At 33.4% G+C, this 20943-nt stretch overlaps 2 protein-coding genes and 1 pseudogene across 4 annotated transcripts in view; 2 read left to right on the forward strand and 1 right to left on the reverse strand.

Annotated features, from left to right (window-relative positions):
* Positions 1–20943, reverse strand: part of Flo2 (flotillin-2) — a 220093-nt gene that overhangs the window by 122260 nt on the left and 76890 nt on the right. The gene's annotated exons all lie outside the window — the stretch shown is intronic.
* On the forward strand, positions 171–17423 carry LOC149899187 (glucose dehydrogenase [FAD, quinone]). The gene is made up of 5 exons (XM_090114255.1): positions 171–330; positions 1239–1429; positions 12645–13054; positions 13424–13569; positions 14953–17423. The coding sequence occupies exons 3-5, from the start codon at positions 12802–12804 to the stop codon at positions 16402–16404; spliced, it is 1851 nt and encodes a 616-aa protein (XP_089970381.1). The 5' UTR covers positions 171–330; positions 1239–1429; positions 12645–12801; the 3' UTR covers positions 16405–17423.
* Positions 18475–20866, forward strand: LOC149899188 (glucose dehydrogenase [FAD, quinone] pseudogene; annotated as a pseudogene). Its single transcript, XR_016457984.1, has 2 exons — positions 18475–18644; positions 18962–20866. The product of XR_016457984.1 is annotated as a glucose dehydrogenase [FAD, quinone] pseudogene (transcript).

Here is a 20943-nt window from a genome sequence, read left to right on the forward strand (position 1 = left end):
CCGAATTGAAAATGGAACACGTGACGTCACACCTTGCAATAGCCATCTTCCAAATACGCCCAAGCGCACATAAGCGCAATGTACAAAACAAAAGCCTCCTACCGCAGACTCAATATCCAAATTGAAAATAGAACACTGACGTCACTAAAATGGACCACGTGACGTCACAACTTGCAACAGCCATCTTCCAAATACGCCCAGGCGCACATAAGCGCAATGTAAGTATTACGCAGCCTGCGATAGCGGGGCGAAGCCCGGCGCGGCGGCAGTACACCTCGCGAACACCGCGGCGCCGCGCGTAGCCATCGGCATAGCGACGAATACGTCTGTGTTAGTATCTAATATCTATGATACTGTATTATTTAATTTTTATTATCGTTTAGTTGTAGAACGAAAACAGTGTTTTGTTTATTTTAATTTTCATCATACTTAACAAACGTCACAAAAATTATTGCACCTTTATAGTGATCGAACGTGCTTACAATCCTTTTTATATTATATAAATTTAAAGTCATACAAAATTAGCATTAAAGTAAATATAACGTAACTAAAGTGTAATAAAGCTTACGCGTATCATAAAAAGTTTCATTGCATACATTTTTACAATCGAAAGTTGTATTAAACTTTAATTTATTTGTATCGTATAAAGTATTATCGATAACAAATACCTTGTTGCTTTCAGGCATGTTCGAATGCAATTTCGAAGATCGTATCACGTTTTCCATTGTAACTACAATGCTGTAACCGAACCTTACCTAATCTAACGTAACTTAAACCAAACAGTTATATAACCAGGATACAATTTTAACTTAATTCTAGGATCGGTTCCGGTAAGCAGTATTGCGGCCGTCAAACAAACTGGCCCTAATCGCCTCTCAAAAATTAAAAACCTTAATTGCGAACGTAATAGTTAATCATTCATTTTACGGAACAGACGTTATATAATTTGTTCATTATATTAAAATGTATAAAGTTTTACTAACTTATTTTAAGACTAGGTTATTAATGTTATTAATGCACGTTTGCATTGCATAAGTCGTTCCCAACATTGTTTTAAATAGCTTTTCTTAATAAAATAAAATTGCATTTGATCGTCGAGTTTCGTGTCGTCTTTTTCACTGCAAACATTTTAATTCAGGCAATTTAACAACTGGTGTTAAATTTATAAAAACATCACGTAAAAGTGAATACAAATGGAGAACATTTTAATTTGTTTTTAATTGTTTACATTGTCATAGGTTCAACGTGCATCGTAGAAAAACGTGGGAGTTGAAAACAAAGCGTGCTCTTATGAACTTTCGATATCAATGTCTGCAACTAATGTGCTGTGTCGTTACGACGAATGATTAGAAAGGATGATCTGACCTAGCAGTGAGTGCATACAGTGTTGTATAATAGTGAACAGAACAAGTGAACATCAGCAATGAATGTGAGTAACCTTAATTAGTTAATGTGCTAATGTGATAAAAAGCTAAGCGCTTTTTGACGTGTATAGTAATTATAATGCATAGGAATTGAATCAAATTTTTAAACGTATACAGAATTTAAATAATTTGTTGTAGTCGTCACAAATATTTATCGATGCATGTCTACTAAAAGTGTTAAATACTTGTTTTAATTAAAATGCGGGAAGATAACATAAGACGTTGCACAATAAAATTAAGTTCATTACATCTAAAGTTAAATGCTAGCTTTTTCTGAAGATAATTAAGCACTAATTAATCCAAAAAAATACTTATATCAAAATAATAAATTGAAAATCCTTCAATAACAAATCAAACTGTTATCAATAGAGAATCTATAAAAAGCACTGTAGCACAACATTGCATTCAATGCCATCGCACTACGTTATCTAAAAGCTAGTTTTATTTCATTTCAATTCCACTGCTCTATTTATATCATAAATACATTAACAATAAAAAGTGCTGCATTCTATTACATACTATTATTAACAAGATTGTTTAACAATGACAGAGCATTGACCCAATTATTAACAACTATAATTACTATGTCATAACAATACTTAGACGGATATAAACATCGTGACATGCAAAATAAGCTAGTATTTACACCTGTCACCGCCTAATTGTTATAAACGAGTTAATAAGATACTTAATAACCCTTATAATATGTACTCGTAATAATTACATAGTATAAAACAAGGTCACTTTCCACCGTCTGTGTACGCTTAGGTCTTTAAAATTACGGAATAGATTTTGATGGGGTTTTCTTTAATAGACAGGGCGATTCAAGAGGAAGGTTTAATTGTATATTTTTTTAAGTTTGAGACAAAGCGAGCGAAGCCGTAGGCGGAAAGCTAGTGGGTAATAATCTATTATGCGAGCAGTTTCTAATTACATTGTTATTATTTGGTAATGTTTAAACATTTGTAACGTGTCAAGCAATAAAACAAGGAGATTGTTTCACGTATTAAAACTAATAGAGTTTTTTTTATAAATAGCGAAGCTTTCCATATTACCAATAATAGCAGACGTTAGATAATAAAACTGAAAGGTTCAAGAGCGTTTAAAATATACTTTTAAGATAAGATTGTTTATAATATATGCTTTTGATCTAGACAATGATTGTTAATTAAATACATTTAAACAGGTCTTGTACCTTTTCAATATCTTTCGTATCTCCTAACACCTTATCTAACAAAAACATTACAAAACGCTAATGAAACTAAGAAAACCGAACGCGCCAAAAAGTGAATTATATTCTAGAAAATGTTAAGTCCAGAAAATGTGAATCTCTAATTGAGACAAAAAAGTGAGAATGCTTTGTATCTAGTCTAGACAATAGTTTTAATGAAATTAAGATCTTGTTAATACCTTTTTAAGATTTTTCGTATACCTTATCTAACTACATTACAAAACTGATAAAATAAAAGTTATTTAAAGTCTAGATTTGTTTACAAAGATCCCAAGTGGGGTAATGAATCTCTAATTGAGACACAAAAAGGTTAGAATGGTTATGTAAACTAAATTTGTAGTTGCATCAACTGTTGGTGTAACACAGTTGTACAGAAACCAGATTCGTTGCATTCTGTCGAGAATACACATATTTAGATATATTACATCATTGATATATATCACGAATGCTTTTTATTTATGTTCTTTGCGCGTGTAATAATTCGATAGAGGTATCTTTGCGTAAAATCACGTATGCTCGTAAAATTTATGATTGGTTGGAAACTTTATCCTTGGTTATAAGTAAAACTAAACAATATACAGTATACACAAGACATATATATATATACTAGCGGTCCGCCCCGGCTTCGCCCGTGGTACATATGAAAAATAGATGTTGGCCGATTCTCAGACTTACCCGATATGCACAGAAAATTTCATGAGAATCGGTCCACCCGTTTCGGAGGAGTATGCAGACTAACATTGTGACACGAGAATTTTATATATAAGATACATCATAAGACCTTATTTTTTTTTTTATTTGGAGCAGAAAATTTAAAGGCATGAATGAATTGACAAAATTCGTGCCTCAAGCGGTTTAAACCTTAGCGTGATTACCTAAGTAATCTATATATAAAAGAAAGTCGTGATAGTTACACCACTTATAACTAAGAACAGCTGAACGGATTTTAATGACTTTTGGTTTGTTGGTGAGCCGTAAAGTAAAAATAAACAGTTTGTATATTGAACATTATCGATGTGTTTTTTTTTTGTTTTTTTATTATTACAATTTTATAGAGATAAAATAACTAAATATGGGTAACAGACAAGCCCTAACCTCACAATTGCAACAAACTAAGAGAAATTATAGACAATTATCTTCTAAAGGGTTTGACTCTACAAAAACTAGAAGTTCCTTTACTTTTACTCTTATTACGCGACAAGCGTTTTAATATTCCTTGAAGGTAGCTAAAGTCATTTAATAATCAGTTTTTAGGCTTCAAACTCCGCTTCTCTTCAGCCTACAACAACCTAGCCACTTTGTACTTGATTGAAAGTTTACCTCGGTATTGTGCGTCGCTAATGTCACACGCATTGCGCAAGATATTACTCAAACCCACTTCCCCATAGGTTATATAACATCTTATATGCAGCGGGATCTTTCTGGAACTCTCACATATATGTATTACATGCTTATTGACACGTATCATTGCTTGTATGTTGTATGAAATCGATGCTAGTATTCCGCCAGCGACTTCTCCAGTTTTATTTAAAACTTAACAAATTATGTATATGCCTAAACCTTCCTCGCAAATTACTTCACTTGTTAAAAATTAATTGCGAAGTTTTAAAGATAAGCATGCTTAGGTAGAGTCTGTTACTACGGGAGATACAGCACGACTTTGATGGTCTTGTTTAATACTATGTATGTAATGACGCTTACTGCTTTCCCGCAGCTTTGCCCGCGAAGTCAAAGGAAAATTCTATAGAAATGAGAATTTTCATAGGAGTAACTTGTAGCCTATGTCACTCTCGAACCTTCCAATTATCTTCAGATACAAAAATCATATTATAACTTGCTCCGTTGCGATTTATTGAAACTTTAAAAGTTAAAGTTCACATTGGAAATTATAAATTGACTTAACTAGTCATTGCAATATGTTAATGAATAATAATATCGAATCGAGTCATATTAGTCGCGATGACCCAGGTCAATGACCTCAATAAGAAATGTCAAAATGTTGTAATGACTATGTAATTTACTTTTAATGACCCGAACAAGATTCTCACTTCACATCCTATGTTCGTAAATCTATAGAACTAACCTTACTGTAACATGAATTTATTGTTTGGTTATAAATTACTAATTTACGTATGAAATTAATTTATAACACCCGTAATTTGTTTAACTATTTCGAAAGGTTTAAAAAATTTATATATTCTACTCTACATTTCATCAATTTTAGTGTAATTATAGAAGACTTCTTTGACTATAACTCCGCCAAATTCCAAAATCGCACTGCTTTACATAATTTTCCGTACGTTTCATTCGCAACTTCCTTCCACATAAAGTGAAGCTTTTGAACACCCGCGGCACTCCCGAACAATTTATTGAGACCTACGAGATAAAACGTATTTGGCTAAACCCGAAAGAGCACCTGTAACACCACTCATATTACCCTTCTGCTTCCTCTGCTACAAAGAAGCTGTATATCCGCATTACATGAATGACTGCGGTCTTCAAAATCCACGCGCTTTTCGCGGCATTTTCTGCCCATCACCTAGCTACTAGTTATTATTCTGTGCCATAACCTCTAATTGTAGAACAGTCTTTTTTTTTTTAGTGGGGAAATCTTGCATAGATACCCACGGCCTCCGGGGAAAAGGCCGTGGGTTATGTCGGATTCCTACCGACCAAAACCCCACTGTGTTCCGTCAAGCCTCATCAGCGACAGGGCCACGGGTATGTGTAGAATTCATCCGTGACCCCATAATTGTAGAACAGCCTGCTAAGATATCGGGGAAAATCCTTTACCTAACAATCTCTTTTTCAATCACAACTTAAGTAATAACTACTGTAAGTAAAAATTCCCATTTCATTATCAAAATACAATCAAATCAATTATAGAACATTTAAATAAAGAATAATGATATTAATAATGATGATGAATAATTTAAAAAAGATAAAAAATAATAAGAATTGACAAACTTTTGATAATACTATAATAGAAACAGCATAACCATTGATTGCAAAGTAAAGCTCGATTCGTCGCGGAAGTTCGTTCTGCTCAGAGAAAAAAATATTAAAGATGCGATTAATCGTGACCGATTTACTTATACAACTTATAATGCTTTACACTCACTATAGATTAACATTCATTCATCAAATGAGAAAATTATAGTATTTGATAGCGAAACATTATATCATACTTCGTTCTGTACATTATATTATTTAGATTTTCTTTTGATTATTATATGAATAGCATTATCTTGAGGATGTAATGTATCTAACAGCACTTCTGATCAAGTTATTTCGTAATCACATAGTACCATGTTAATGTATGCTTTAACAAAACCCTGATCAAGTGTTACTAAATAGGAAAACAGGTAAAGATTCTAATGAAGAGCTTATACTAGCTAATTTGTGACCTAGTAGGTATAGAAAGAAATATCCACAAAATATTAGGTTTTACATACACTAGCCTCCTTCGTCTGTCCGTTTGAAATTTATATTTTATTATATATTTAAGAAACATTAAGTATGTTCCAAAAATTAGTTTTCCCATATAACGTACATACTAACAATCTTTTAGATCGAAAATTTTCAACTAACCACAAACAATCAACCAATTTCATAACAAAATTCAACACACTATAGACCTAGTAATAACCATAACATATTTCAATAACATCCGCGTCCAAGTCCAACAAATAGTGTTAAACAAACAGAATTATAAATGCTTAGTTCGACATTTCTGTGTTACGTAACTTTCTGCACCATTAAATAATACTTAACGGAAGCAAACACGGCTGTGCAAACGTGTAATGAGATGAAGTACTATTAATAAATGAAAACAATTTAATTTTGTAAGGAGGAAATATTTAGAAACCGGTAATTGAGTTGTATTTATCGGTGATACAATAGGTATATTATATTCGGTATCTATCTATAGATTAGTATGATCTTTAAAGAATGCATTAGATATCTTTACAGTACATAGATGCACGAAGAAGTAGGTTAGTCTATACTAATATTATAAAGAGGAAAGATTTGTATGTATGTATGTATGTATGGTTTTCACGCATAAACTACTGGACCGATTTTGATGAAAGGCAGAGATAATCTTTAGACCCTGAGAAAGAACATAGGCGATATTTTATTGCGAAATATGTACCTACCACGGGCGAAGCCGGGGCGGACCGCTAGTAGGTTATATTTGTATGAAAGATGATATATCGCATAGGTGTGAGAAATGATATAACAGCTAATACAGAAGTGCTAATTTATGAGGCGAGAAATTGAACTTTTAAAACATCATAATCGAAATCAAAGGACCTATTGCTGAGGATGCACTCACTAGAAGTATATAATAAGGGATTGTTCAGAATAAAATTGTGATAAAAAAGCGTGTGTGCCGAGCGGCGAGCACACGTGTCAGAAGTGAGCGGGCAAGACTCAAAGATACCAAAATCGTCGCCTTACTCCATGACGTGACGGTATTGCACATGACGCGACCTTGAAATTTTACTCTCAACGCGCCTAAAGAAGTTTCACTTCAAAAACTCTTTCAGCCTTGATTTCTACAAACTATGGTAGAAAACTTCTGCATGACTATCTAACGACAGTTTAATAAACGCTACGAGCAATCAACAAATAATTTAAAGCTACATTATAAAATGCCAGTCATTATACATAACAATGTCAGGCCTATAGAATTCGGTACATATTTAACGCGCTGCTCTGTAAATAACAAAAACCAACAAGTAACAGGAGAAGCTTAGTTTCTTTTAATCAGTCATATCTAAAAATATATTGGCTTTTGACCAAATAGCAGAGTCCTTTCAATATGAACTATCAATGTAAACCTAAAACACCTCTACATGCAAAATTTGAACCGATAAAACCGATCTACCAGTACGAGGGTACGATTCAAACTTAATGGCGGCTCGGAAGTGGTGCAGGTGCGGTCCTAAAATTGTTTTCTGCGCATCGGATCGTACGATGTTCCGAGCCGCCATTAAGTTTGAATCGTACTATACCATCACTAGTCATATGACGTCACACAACCATCTACCACACACCTTCATCACGCGATAGACCAACAGACGTGAGACCACCAGTTACATAACATGCCACCACGGAAGTGGGTCACCGGTTCGAGTCCTTGCGGCGCCAGCGCTATGGAAAGCAATGTCGCGAACGAGGTTGCATTTAACCGGAATACCGGTTTTTGGTCATTACTATTAATTACTGGATAAAGAGATTAGTTATAGCATCTTTGTTAGACGAGTGACATAATTTAATCGTATGAAGAGACTTGATAGCACGATCATTTACCCTAAGGCATTTACCATTCTAAACTTTTTTAATTTTATTAAATTATTTGGTATAAGTATTTGTTGTTTTCCACAGCAGAATAATATATTACAAGATTGTTATCTTTCTTCCTCATTATTACTGTTAAGTACTGTTATATAATTTAAATCTAAAAAAATAACATTTATAAATATAAAACGCAACATACTGTGTACGTAGCGTACTCCTATAAACAATTAAAAGACAATAAATATTCTAAACACGTTTAGAAAAGCTCATTTAACTCCGATACCACTAACTTATTTTTATTACCAAAGCATACCGATAATACTGACCCAATATTACCCATATAATTATCCCGTTACAATGCAAGCAATGTCGCAAGCGTGTTCTAGTATCCAATAATAATATACTTAACCAAATAATCACGTAAATACCATAAGCATACCTTGGTTGCAAAACTATACTTATATAATCGCTTGCAAAAGTGTGTCTCACGTTGGTTAAGCAAGGTTAAATTTAAATTAATTTTTATGCACATCAATGCAAACGAGACTAATTTTCTTGATGAAATATAGAATAGGAATTATATCGCAACGAAAATTTTAATTATAATATTATTAGAATATTTAGTATCAGTCGACTTATTATTTTATTTACTTCTATTTTTCCGACCTTCTGCAAGTTCGTTAACCTTTACGATCAAATCTTATGTTTAAAAATATTATACACAATTTTAACATATTTCTAAGTTTTGTTAATACAAACAGCTAATAAGTTAAAATTACACAATTTGTCGTACATTTTAACATTAAATAAATGAATTTTTTATATTCAATCGACTGAATATAAAAATTTCAGTAGATCATAATCGCAGAAAAATACATATTTACTTCCTATTCAGATGAGAAAGTGCTAATTCAATTGCTAGTAATTTTGAAGCTAACAGCTGTTTATTACCCACTTCCTATATTATGGCGTGCACTTTGCATAATATTACGACATTTCAAGTACTTAGAACAGCGGCTCTATCTATTTATTATTATAGAATCAAATCCAAAGAGAATAATTTTAGTGTTACAAAATATTACTGGACTACTATTCTGTTGGAACTTGGACTTCACTTCTAAATCAAGCTATAATGAACATGCATAGTTTTGTTCCTGGTTAAAAAGTGAGTCAACAATACATATTACGCAAACCCTAGAAATTTCCTTAACAGTCTAAACTTTATTAAACTAGACTTCTATAAATAAATTCTTTACATAACACCACAAAACCACAGCAAATATAACACTGACTTTATTAAGCAATAGCTCTTGGTCCAAAATCAAAATGCACACAATCTAGGACGACCATAGCAATCGAATTTTGCAAGCCAACCAATTAGATAGTTATAAGGACCACACCACACTTACGTCACATTGCAGTGAAGGTCACATAATGTCACATGTGACATCAGGTTATGCAAGATATACAGGTTCTCACGAAACGGTGAAAGTAACGCACCGTCTGACCTTGGTCAAATTGGGTTAAACTTTGTAAACACATTTCTCTTAGGTGTAGACTGTTAAAACCAAAAGCTGCGAGGTATCGGAAACTAAAAAGCTATTGTTAAATTAAGTACAGTGTCATTATTTAATTAAAATTACAAAATCTCTTAAGAAAAGCTCCCCTTTTTGAAAAATCTCCATTTATATTCAGTTCCTTTTAATAAACTTCTGGCTCTTGTTAACTTAAAATAATGGCCATTAATTTATTTGATTTATCGAGGAAAATGCAAAAGGTCAATATTTATACGCTTAAAATAATTGTTGAAAATAAATGTAGCAAATATATGAAATATGGATATGAACTCTAAAATGTGTGTCGCATTTTAATTTATTCATATTTCGTTATACAGAAACGAACCAGTTATATCGAAAAATGGTTTCGAATGTACAAGACCTTCACCTAATACCACACTTTTTATAAACGGGTTATTATATAAGGTTTGTTTACAAACTTTTAGCCTTTGCAATATTCAAAATAACTATGCGCCAATATATGATTTATGTGTACATGGCTCAACAATATAACACTCTTTATTTAATCTTATGACATCAATATTACATATAATAGTAACTTCCATCATTTGAACCATAATAAAAATAGTGCTTTCTTTTGTTTATCATAAACATTACCACTATTTAGTCCAAATCAATATATTATTATGTAAATAGTTAAATACATTAAATCTCTATCCCCCTATAATATTATAAATGCGAAAATTTGAATGTCTCGCCTTCACGCATAAACTGTTGAACCGATTTTCATGAAATTTGGCACATACATAGAGGATAGCTTGGATAAACACATAGAATAGTTTTAACCCCGAAATTTCCACGGGACCGGAGACTATGCGAATTTTCCTTTGACTACCCGGGCGATGCTGCGGGCTTAAAGCTAGTACACCATAATTATAAACACGAAATATCATGCCTTGTTCTTGACCGCTCGACCCTAAAACCGTCATTGTTCCTACAAACATGTTCACAACGCATGCAGATAAGTCATGCAGGCAGTCACGCAGTGTTATGGTCAGGTGGCCCAACTCACAATGAATTACCAAAATATGCTACGCTCTGATTACTGCCACATAATACATTGTAATCACACAATTGTGTAAACATTGTATATCTAAAAGTGTGCTACATAAGATTAAACTGTATGTATGTCTGCGCTTTTTGTGGTTATGCGAGATAGACGTTTATCATTTTTCAGTAAGTGTTTGTGTTATCTATTGCTGACACGTATATGTTAATACCTAGCGGAGAATTTATAAGGCTTGCAAAGATTTCCAAAAGCTTTACTCAATCCTTAAGACATTTCAGCAGAATGTTTTATGAAAGTAGAGATATTACCTGTTGGCAATTAAGGGGATTTGTGAAATCATTATCTTAAAATGTCACGTATTGCATTATGATCATATTGTTGTGTGTTTTATTTATTTCTTATTCAGGTCTTTTTCGTAAAAAAAGACAAATTATAAGATTTAAAACATTCAATAAAAAGTAGGTAATTAATAGATAATTGTAAAATAGAATTAGTCATTAAAAAAAACTGTGTTAATATAAATTGAAATGATTTATTCTTCCGGTAAATAAGGAAACGTTTCTTTGAAAGATATACCTAGGTACTTGTTATTATTTCCTTTACACAATAATCTTATATAGTTAGATTTAATTTACATATTATAGATTCAATAAGATTTTTTTAATTTAGATTATATTATACTTTACTAGCGACCCGCCCCGGCTTCGCACGGGTGCAATGCTGATACTAAATAATCTAAATATAAATACACTACAGAAAAATTGTGAACGTTGTATAATATATAAAAACATAGCGGCCCGCTCCGGCTTCGCACGGGTATAAAATAGAAAACAGATAGCCGGGCGGCCGGCCGGTACCGCCGCCAACGCCACGTCCCGCAATTTTTAAATCTGTAATATCTTCGAAAATATTCACTTAAATCATTCGGTGTAAAGGGCCATATAGATCTATATTAAATGAACAATGTATTCAATGTATTTAATTGGTTAAGGATTAATGCTGTATTGGTTGAAATCGCATCGAAAATTAGCCATTATTTGTCGTAAAAAGTAAATGACAAAAAAAAGTTATTGTGGGTTATCCATAAGAGATAGACATATACCATCGCGGACTTTTCTGTTGACCTTTTCAATGTGTATAATACTTAGTACATAATTTTGATAAAACTCGTAGGGTTCAGCCTGCGTTTGCAATGTAAGCGGAAAAAATGTAATGTTTTACGACATCACATTAGAAACCTCAAAAATAACAGTACTTCTCCACTATTTAATCGATATTATTATACATATAAACCTTCCTCTTGAATCACTCTATCTAATAAAAAAAACCGCATCAAAATCCGTTGCGTAGTTTCAAAGATTTAAGCGTACAAAGGGACATAGGGACATAGGGAAATAGGGACAGAGAATGCGACTTTGTTTTATACTATGTAGTGATTCCTAATATCGATCGCAACATAATATAGTATAGGGTCAATGACCATATATGCAAATCTGTGTCATTAGGTCAAAGTTTTTAAAATTAATTCGAGAAGTTCGTAACATCAATTCCATGTATCAAGTCCAAGTTATGTTTTTTAAGTCCATCGACTTCTGACCGAGTTGAATGCGAGTGAATATAATTTCAAACAGTTTTTACTGTAAGTTTAGTCAGTGTAAGAATTTTATTACATACCACTACTAGTTGAAGGTTTGAAAAATTGCAGAGAAAAGATCTTATAAAAATATTACCTGAAACAAAAAAATATAACGTTACAATAATCCCTTATTCTATTTTATTCCTTAATTCTATTTATTATTTATTATTATTTCCTTAATTCTATTTTAAATTACAGTGTATTACCAAACTATATAAATTTAACACGTCACATAGTCCTGGTTATATGGACTATGTTTATATGGCTTAAATTTATTTAACACATATTTATTTGGAGCATTTATTATAGTTACTTTAATTTATAAATTAACAATCAATTTTTTAGTATCAATTGTTTCAATAGTTTTAATTGACATGTGTATATGATGTATGAATTTATTTTATTACCTCAAAATATTCTAGATTATTTTTCCTTCATAAAAATATTACTATTTCTCATTCAGATACGTGGAAGGCACTTCACCCGACCTGACTGTTAACATGATAACGTTGCTTCAGCCATCACTTCCGACCAAGAAAGCGATGCGCAAGAGCAAACCACCTGACAGATTCGTACAACGCAACTGAATAACTACCCTCACATTCTTAAAATTGTCAAAAATGGGTATCCATGTGCTCCTCGCTTCGACGGCTTTGAAGACGGTCAGCGTGACAGGACTGTGGCTGATACCGTTGCTTTTGGGAGCATTTACGTATCACAATTATAACTCTTATGACCCGGAGGCTAAAGTACACGATAAGGAACCGGGAAGAGAGTACGACTTTATCGTCGTAGGCGGCGGGTCCGCGGGCGCTGTCGTGGCCAACAGGTTGACTGAAGTCAGTAACTGGAACGTGCTTTTGTTAGAAAGTGGTATGTATTGTATGATTTCGATTTACGTATTGTACACCTAAATGCACTGGTGTACGCGATAAGTGCTAATTAACGTTAATTTTTATAGTAAATTACACTGCTATCACTGCTATTAAATGATTTGTTGCCATTTTATTATCTTTACTACTCAGAACTTTATACAAAGCATATTTTTTTTTATTATATTAACGAAGGTCCGATACTGCTAAATCGATTTTAGAAATTCATTTAACAGAAAATACTATACACCTAATTCCTGAGTGAAATAGGCTATGTTTATATCTGAAGTACCTAATAAAAAATGATTCTTGTTTTTATCAATCAAAAATCGTCAATTAATCTCATTAAATACACAAACTAATCTTTCAGGACCGGATGAAAACGAAATAACAGACGTGCCTTCATTAGCCGGCTACCTACAACTGACAAAACTCGATTGGCAGTACAAGACGGAACCAACCTCGTACGCATGCTTGGGATTTAAACAACACAGGTGTAGTTGGCCGAGAGGCAAGGTAAGATCATTAATTCAATCGATATTGAAAAATAATACAAATTAAAATAATAAAAAATAATTTACTAATCAAATGTCTGTAACTATACAATAAAACAAATACGAACTGACACAATAATACTTCATTTCAACATGTTAGTGAACTTAGCAGATCATTTTTAGCATATCAAAAAAAAATGTGAGTTCTTATCGCGTGCAGTTGAGTTCTACAGTTCCTGATACTTTTTAGAAATAGTTCTGGCGTTTTTACCTTAAAAAACGACATTTGAAAAAATGATCTGCCAACTTCCCGTAGTAGATAATTTTTAGCAGATCAAAAAAACAATGTGAGTTCTTATCGCGTGCAGTTGAGTTCTACAGTTCCTGATACTTTTTAGAAATACTCGCGTAAAATGAATCACTAGAAAATTTATTTATGTCATATTTCATCACGCCGTAGCATCATGCCGTAGCATCATGCCGTAGCATCACTCCGTAGCATCACGCCGTAGTATCATGCCGTAGCTTCATGCCGTAGCATCATGCCGTAGCTTCATGCCGTAGCTTCATGCCGTAGCATCATGCCGTAGCTTCATGCCGTAGCATCACGCCGTAGCATCATGCCGTAGCATCACGCCGTAGCATTACGCCGTAGCATCACGCCGTAGCATCATGCCGTAGCATCATGCCGTAGCATCACGCCGTAGCATCATGCCGTAGCATCATGCCGTAGCATCACACCGTAGCATCACACCGTAGCATCACGCCGTAGCATCACAGCGTAGCATCACGCCGTAACACATGCCGTAGCATTACGCCGTAGCATCACGCCGTAGCATCACAGCGTAGCAACACGCCGTAGCATCACGTCGTAGCATCACGTCGTAGCATTACGTCTTAGCATCACGTTAAGCCGGGTCCAGGTCGGGTTTTTTCAAATGTCGTTTGTTAAGGTAAAAACGCCAGAACTATTTCTAAAAAGTATCAGGAACTGTAGAACTCAACTGCACGCGATAAGAACTCACTTTTTTTTTTGATCTGCTAAAAATGATCTGCTACGGGAAGTTGGCAGATCATTTTTTCAAATGTCGTTTTTTAAGGTAAAAACGCCAGAACTATTTCTAAAAAGTATCAGGAACTGTAGAACTCAACTGCACGCGATAAGAACTCACTTTTTTTTTTGATCTGCTAAAAATGATCTGCTAAGTTCACTAACATCATTTCAACTCACCACCAAGTTCATATCGTCGTTACTATATACTATGGAGTATCATGAATCGTGAACCAGCTCCGTTACCTTTCCAGTCAATAAATGAAACCTAAACACATAATGTAGCGTCTATACATAGGTACTTTCTTCACAAAGCAGATTGCAAATAAAACATTATATTTTTTTCATTTTCAGGTCCTTGGCGGATCCAGTGTTCTTAACTACATGATCTACGTGAGAGGAAACAGAAATGATTTCGACCAATGGGAGTCGTTCGGAAATCCAGGCTGGTCATACAAAGATGTGTTGCCTTATTTTATAAAATCTGAAGATAATCGAAATCCCTATCTTGCCAACAGCAGATACCATGGTACAGGTGGATACCTAACAGTGCAAGAAGCGCCGTGGAGAACTCCACTAGTAGCAGCCTTTGTAGAATCTGGCGTTGAATTGGGTTACGATAATAGAGATATCAATGGAGAAATTCAAACCGGATTCATGATAGCCCAAGGCACCATAAGACGCGGCTCAAGATGCAGTACCGCCAAAGCATTTTTAAGACCAGTGAGAACGCGCAGAAACCTTGATATATCATTGAATTCTCAAGCCACAAGAATTCTTATTAATCCTATTACATTAAAAGCATATGGAGTTGAATACGTTAAACACGGAATAAAGAGAGTTGTATATGCGAGGAAAGAAGTAATTTTGTCTTCTGGAGCTATCAACAGTCCACAACTTTTAATGTTGTCAGGTATAGGACCCAAGGATCATCTGCGAAATGTTGGGATACGGGTATTAAAAAATTTACCAGTCGGTGAGAACTTACAGGATCACGTTGGTGTTGGAGGGCTCACATTTTTAGTCGACAAACCTGTGTCAATAGTTCAAAATCGGTTCCAAGCTTTCCCTGTGACAATGAATTACGTAGTTAATGAAAGAGGACCAATGACAGTACTAGGTGGTTTAGAAGGTATTGCATTCGTTAATACGAAATACGCAAATAGTTCTGGTTTATGGCCAGATATTCAATTTCATATGGCACCTGCATCTTTTTCATCAGATAACGGTCAAATCGTTAGAAAAATCCTTGGTTTGACGGATGAGCTATATGATGATGTATTTAAGCCAATAGCAAATAAGGACGCCTGGACGATTATGCCTCTTCTACTGCGACCAAATACCAGAGGATACGTAAGACTAAAGAGTTCAAACCCCTTCGACTATCCAATAATGAATCCACGGTATCACGAAGATCGATTGGACGTTAATAGGCTTGTTGAAGGAATAAAAATAGCTTTACAAGTAGCTAACGGTACGCCATTTAAACAATTTGGTTCGAGGTTGTACACAAAACCTTTACCAAATTGTAAGCAATACAGCTTTATGTCAGACGAATACATAGAGTGTCAAGTGAGAACAATCAGTATGACGATTTATCATCAGTCTGGAACTGCGAAAATGGGCCCTTCGTGGGACCCTGGTGCTGTGGTCGACCCACGATTAAGGGTTCATGGTATAGAAGGACTTAGAGTAATAGATGCTAGTATAATGCCTACTATTGTAAGTGGTAATACTAATGCTGCAGTCATAATGATAGGAGAAAAAGGCGCGGATATGATAAAACAAGACTGGTTAAATCGGTGACAGTGAGTTTTATGTATATTAAACGCGAAGACGAAAATGAATAAAACCTAGGTTTTATTTGGCAATAATCAACAGTACCAAAGACTTAATAATAGTCTGAAATATATTTTACGAATGTTTTCAGACTATAGTCTATTTTTAGTTAAAGCCTAGGTAAACATGCTTTAATATTAATTAAGTACAATATACATAAAACTTATTTTTACCAGATATTAGCCAAAGTTACTAAATATTTATACATAGTGAAGAAATACTATGTGAGTTATAGTCAAAATATCTTTATTTAAATTAATATTAAGATTTTTTTATCAAGCCTGTACCTTTGATGTTATTATTTATGTACTAAGAATGTTATACAATGTACATTGTACATGGTATAAAAATCTTAATTCTAAAGTGTTAAATGCTAGATTTTTATTCTTGACATAAATAGAATATCTCTTTTCATTTTTGGCAGAATACGATACTTACTCTTATAAGATACTTTTTGATTCTATAATGAAATCAGCATATTAAATATTTGTATGTATGTGCCATAATAACAGTACCTAAATATTTTATTAAAAGAACTATTGACGTTTTTTCCTTTTTTTTCACAAATGTCAGATACTTTGAAACTTGCTGTAAAAACATATGAAATTAAAATTTATAACTGAACTGTACATAACTGTAATCATTAAAATTTATAACAACATCTATATCGACTCGATTTGCCATTAGTAATCAAAACAATATTGAATATTTGTATGAAAAAGGATGAATTCATCCAAGTTACATGATATTTCGTATTAAACGTCATCGAAATTCCAGAGATAATGATGTGGCTTGTTGTCAATCTCGAAAATACAAAGAAATATTTGACGAATAACATTTTTTAAGATTGTATTAGAGCTTGCTCACAATGAAAAAGAAGACGGAATTCAATCAATAACGCATATGGAATTTAATTGCCTAATTAATGTTATAAATTAAATTGTAAATATATTTTGTTATTGTTATCAATAAATTTGTTAATTTTTCGTGTGTCTTATTCTTCCAAGTAAAATATATGTATTACCTATATTCGATATCCAGACGTGGTAAGTGAATTTTCGAAAATCTTTAAATACAGAAATAAAGAAATGTTTCCTTTCATCAAAATTTGCTATCCGTAAACAATTTTCACTTTAATTAGTAGGTTTTTTAGTAACACTAATTTTAATTCTAATATTTTTCATGCATGGTAGGTACATAATTTGCAATATGCAATTGAGCATCTTGTTAATATGTTTTATTATAGGTATCATGCTAACCAAAATTTCCTCAAGCAGTAAATACGTATTTTCCCTGTTAATAATTATAATATTTTATTTATCATCAATAAACAATTACTCGAATGCCATTTATAGAATTTAATATTCTTATATTGTTACATTTCTAAAAATAGAAATGAAAATTCTTGTTCCTTGGAAAACTAATAACTTTCGAAAAAATAAACTTGAGGCTGGGTAACTAAAATTGTGTAAAGTTATAGAATTTTAGAAACTGAAATCGATTTTTAATTGTTCTATTCGTACAAATATTTGCTCTGTAGCCAATATTATTTAAGAAAGGAGTAAAATAATAATTAGAAGCTCATTGCTAATTGATAAAATAGTTTTTATTAAATGAATAATGGTATTTTCATAAAAAGCTTGTAGTAGAGTCCCTGACACTGCGAACGCTCATGGGCGGCGACAACCTCGCAGAAGGTGAGTCGCCTGCTCTTTTGCTGGATTTGACATAAAAAAAAAAAAATTGATTAGTCACACATGATATTTCTATAGTTAATAATGCGTTGCTCTTCAATTTCATCGCATGTAAAAATAATAAAGAATCTACTATGAGTAAAATTCAATATGAGGAACGTAATAGGTATGTTCCAATAGTGACTACTGTCTACTGACGATTTGAACTTTGTAATTCTACTGGACATAGAAGTAATATCTAGTTAGTGAAGTATCTCCTAATGAACTTTAACATGATTCAGAGTATGTGATAAGCTTTTGTGGAAACACGATTGACGCTTTGTACTACATATACTACGATCAGTCGCATACATTGTCCTGTATTTCGCCTCACACGTACCACGTTTATTATTTAATAATTAATAATCTCACATACTATAAAGTTATAAATATACAAGTATATACCAATAGATGTGATATTTACAAAAACTGATAAATTTTTCTTTGTGGATGATTTGGATATAACTAATCACAGTAAGTGTATTTATATTTAACCTAATTCTGTTACTTCGTAAGACACTTTAAATATAACCTAGTATTACATTTTTTATTAAAACATTTATTATTTTAACCGACACAGCAAAAATCATCAAAATACGTTCATCCCCATTATGTAGTTGTCTTTCATAGGTCAGTGTACTCGATTCTAGGTATAACATTTCTGTGCATATTTTTTTCCTCATTACACTTACCAGCGTGACCAAAATAGACAGAAGGATAATAAATTAAAAATACTTTATCTAAAAAGATGATTGATTGAAGTAAAGAACAATACCATTTTCCTTTTACAGATGTTATTACCATACCAAATTTTGATATCGGGGCTAGGGGTCCTGTTAATGGCTTTACTCGCGATGATATCACAAGTAATGAATCCATTTCTGTCGTTCATTCACTTTGTTGAAGATGGGATAGACCAATACGACAACGAACCGCCGGACCAAGATAATTTCCTAGCAGAATACGATTTCATTGTAGTAGGTGCTGGTACAGCGGGCTGTGTTATCGCTAATCGTTTAACTGAAATATCAGACTGGAAAGTACTATTAGTAGAGGCGGGAGTCAGCGAGAACTTTCTCATGGACATCCCTATACTAGCGAACTATCTCCAATTTACGCCTGCGAATTGGAAGTATAAAACGAAACCTTCTGATAAATATTGCACAGGATTTGCGAACCATCAATGCCATTGGCCTCGAGGTAAAGTTGTAGGAGGTTCCAGTGTACTAAACTATATGATTTACACACGGGGTGCGCCGCAAGATTACGATAATTGGGAAGCAATCGGTAACAAGGGCTGGAGCTGGGATGAGGTTTTACCATACTTTAAGAAAATTGAAAAGTTTAATATCCCAGCTCATGACGATCCCAAGTACCATGGATATAGAGGCTTCTTAAATGTGGAGCATGCCCCATTTCAAACAGAAAACTCTAAGGCTTGGGTTGAAGGCGCTCAAGAATTAGGATTCAAGTATACTGATTACAACGGTGCCAATCCAGCTGGAGTTTCGTTCTTGCAATTGTCAATGAAAAATGGAACCCGACACAGTTCAAGTAGAGCTTACTTACATCCTATAAATAAAAGAAATAATATTCACCTTTCAAAACATAGTTTGGTAACAAAACTGATTTTCGATTCAAATAATAAGAAGGTTATCGGAATAGAAGTTGAAAAACGGGGAAAGCTATTGAAAATTTTAGCTAAAAAAGAAGTTATTGTTTCCGCGGGTGCAATTAATTCACCACAACTTTTGATGCTGTCAGGAATAGGACCAAAAGATCACTTGGAGTCACTGAACATACCTGTAGTGAGAGACTTACCAGTTGGATACAACTTGATGGACCATATTGCTGCTGGGGGAGTACAGTTTGTAGTGCATCAGCAACACTTTATCTTGTCTACAAATTATATAATTAAACACTTAGATTTGGTGTTCAGGTGGATGAAAACACACAATGGACCATTATCTTTACCAGGGGGTTGCGAAGCTTTAATCTTCATGACCTGTAAGTTCATAAAAAAACAAAAAATAATAAATTTAACGTAACAGCTTGGCCTGATTTAGAGTTACTTTTCATTGGTGGTGGACTGAATTCCGATCCTTTACTAGCGAAAAACTTTAATTTTGATAAGAAAATATTCTCAGACACGTATAGTCCGTTAGGAAAACATGCCTTCATGATATTCCCAATGTTAATGCGACCAAAATCGAAAGGTAGAGTAATGCTTCAAAGTTCAAATCCAAAAGACCACCCAATCTTGATACCAAATTATTTTGAATATCCAGAAGATTTACAAAAAATAGTTGAAGGAATAAAAGTTGCTGTAGAAATTTCCAAACAGCCAGCCATGCAAAAGCTTGGAGCAAAATTATATGATGTACCGATTGAAGAGTGTCTCAAGCATGGGCCTTTTGGAAGTGACGCTTACTTTGCTTGTCAAGCCCAGATGTTTACTTTTACCATATACCATCAAAGTGGAACTTGCAAAATGGGCGTTGAAAGTGATCCATCTGCTGTTGTAGACAATAGATTACGGGTACATGGGATTGAAGGACTAAGAGTAATAGATGCTAGTGTAATGCCTGAAATAGTGTCAAGTCATACGAATGCTCCAGTATACATGATAGCAGAAAGGGGTTCGGACTTCATTAAAGAACATTGGAGTCGTCTGAACTAAGAGATTAATGACTCAATTGCTTGTTGTGTGAATTTTTAAGTTATTTAATTGAATATTATTTTATAAAAGTAATAAATGCTAGAATCATTATAT

This window comes from Colias eurytheme, chromosome 21 (genome assembly GCF_061535395.1).
Source record: "Colias eurytheme isolate Ceu_HAF_F1 chromosome 21, ilColEury1 Martin Lab GWU primary, whole genome shotgun sequence".
Classification (NCBI taxonomy): Eukaryota; Metazoa; Arthropoda; class Insecta; order Lepidoptera; family Pieridae; genus Colias; species Colias eurytheme.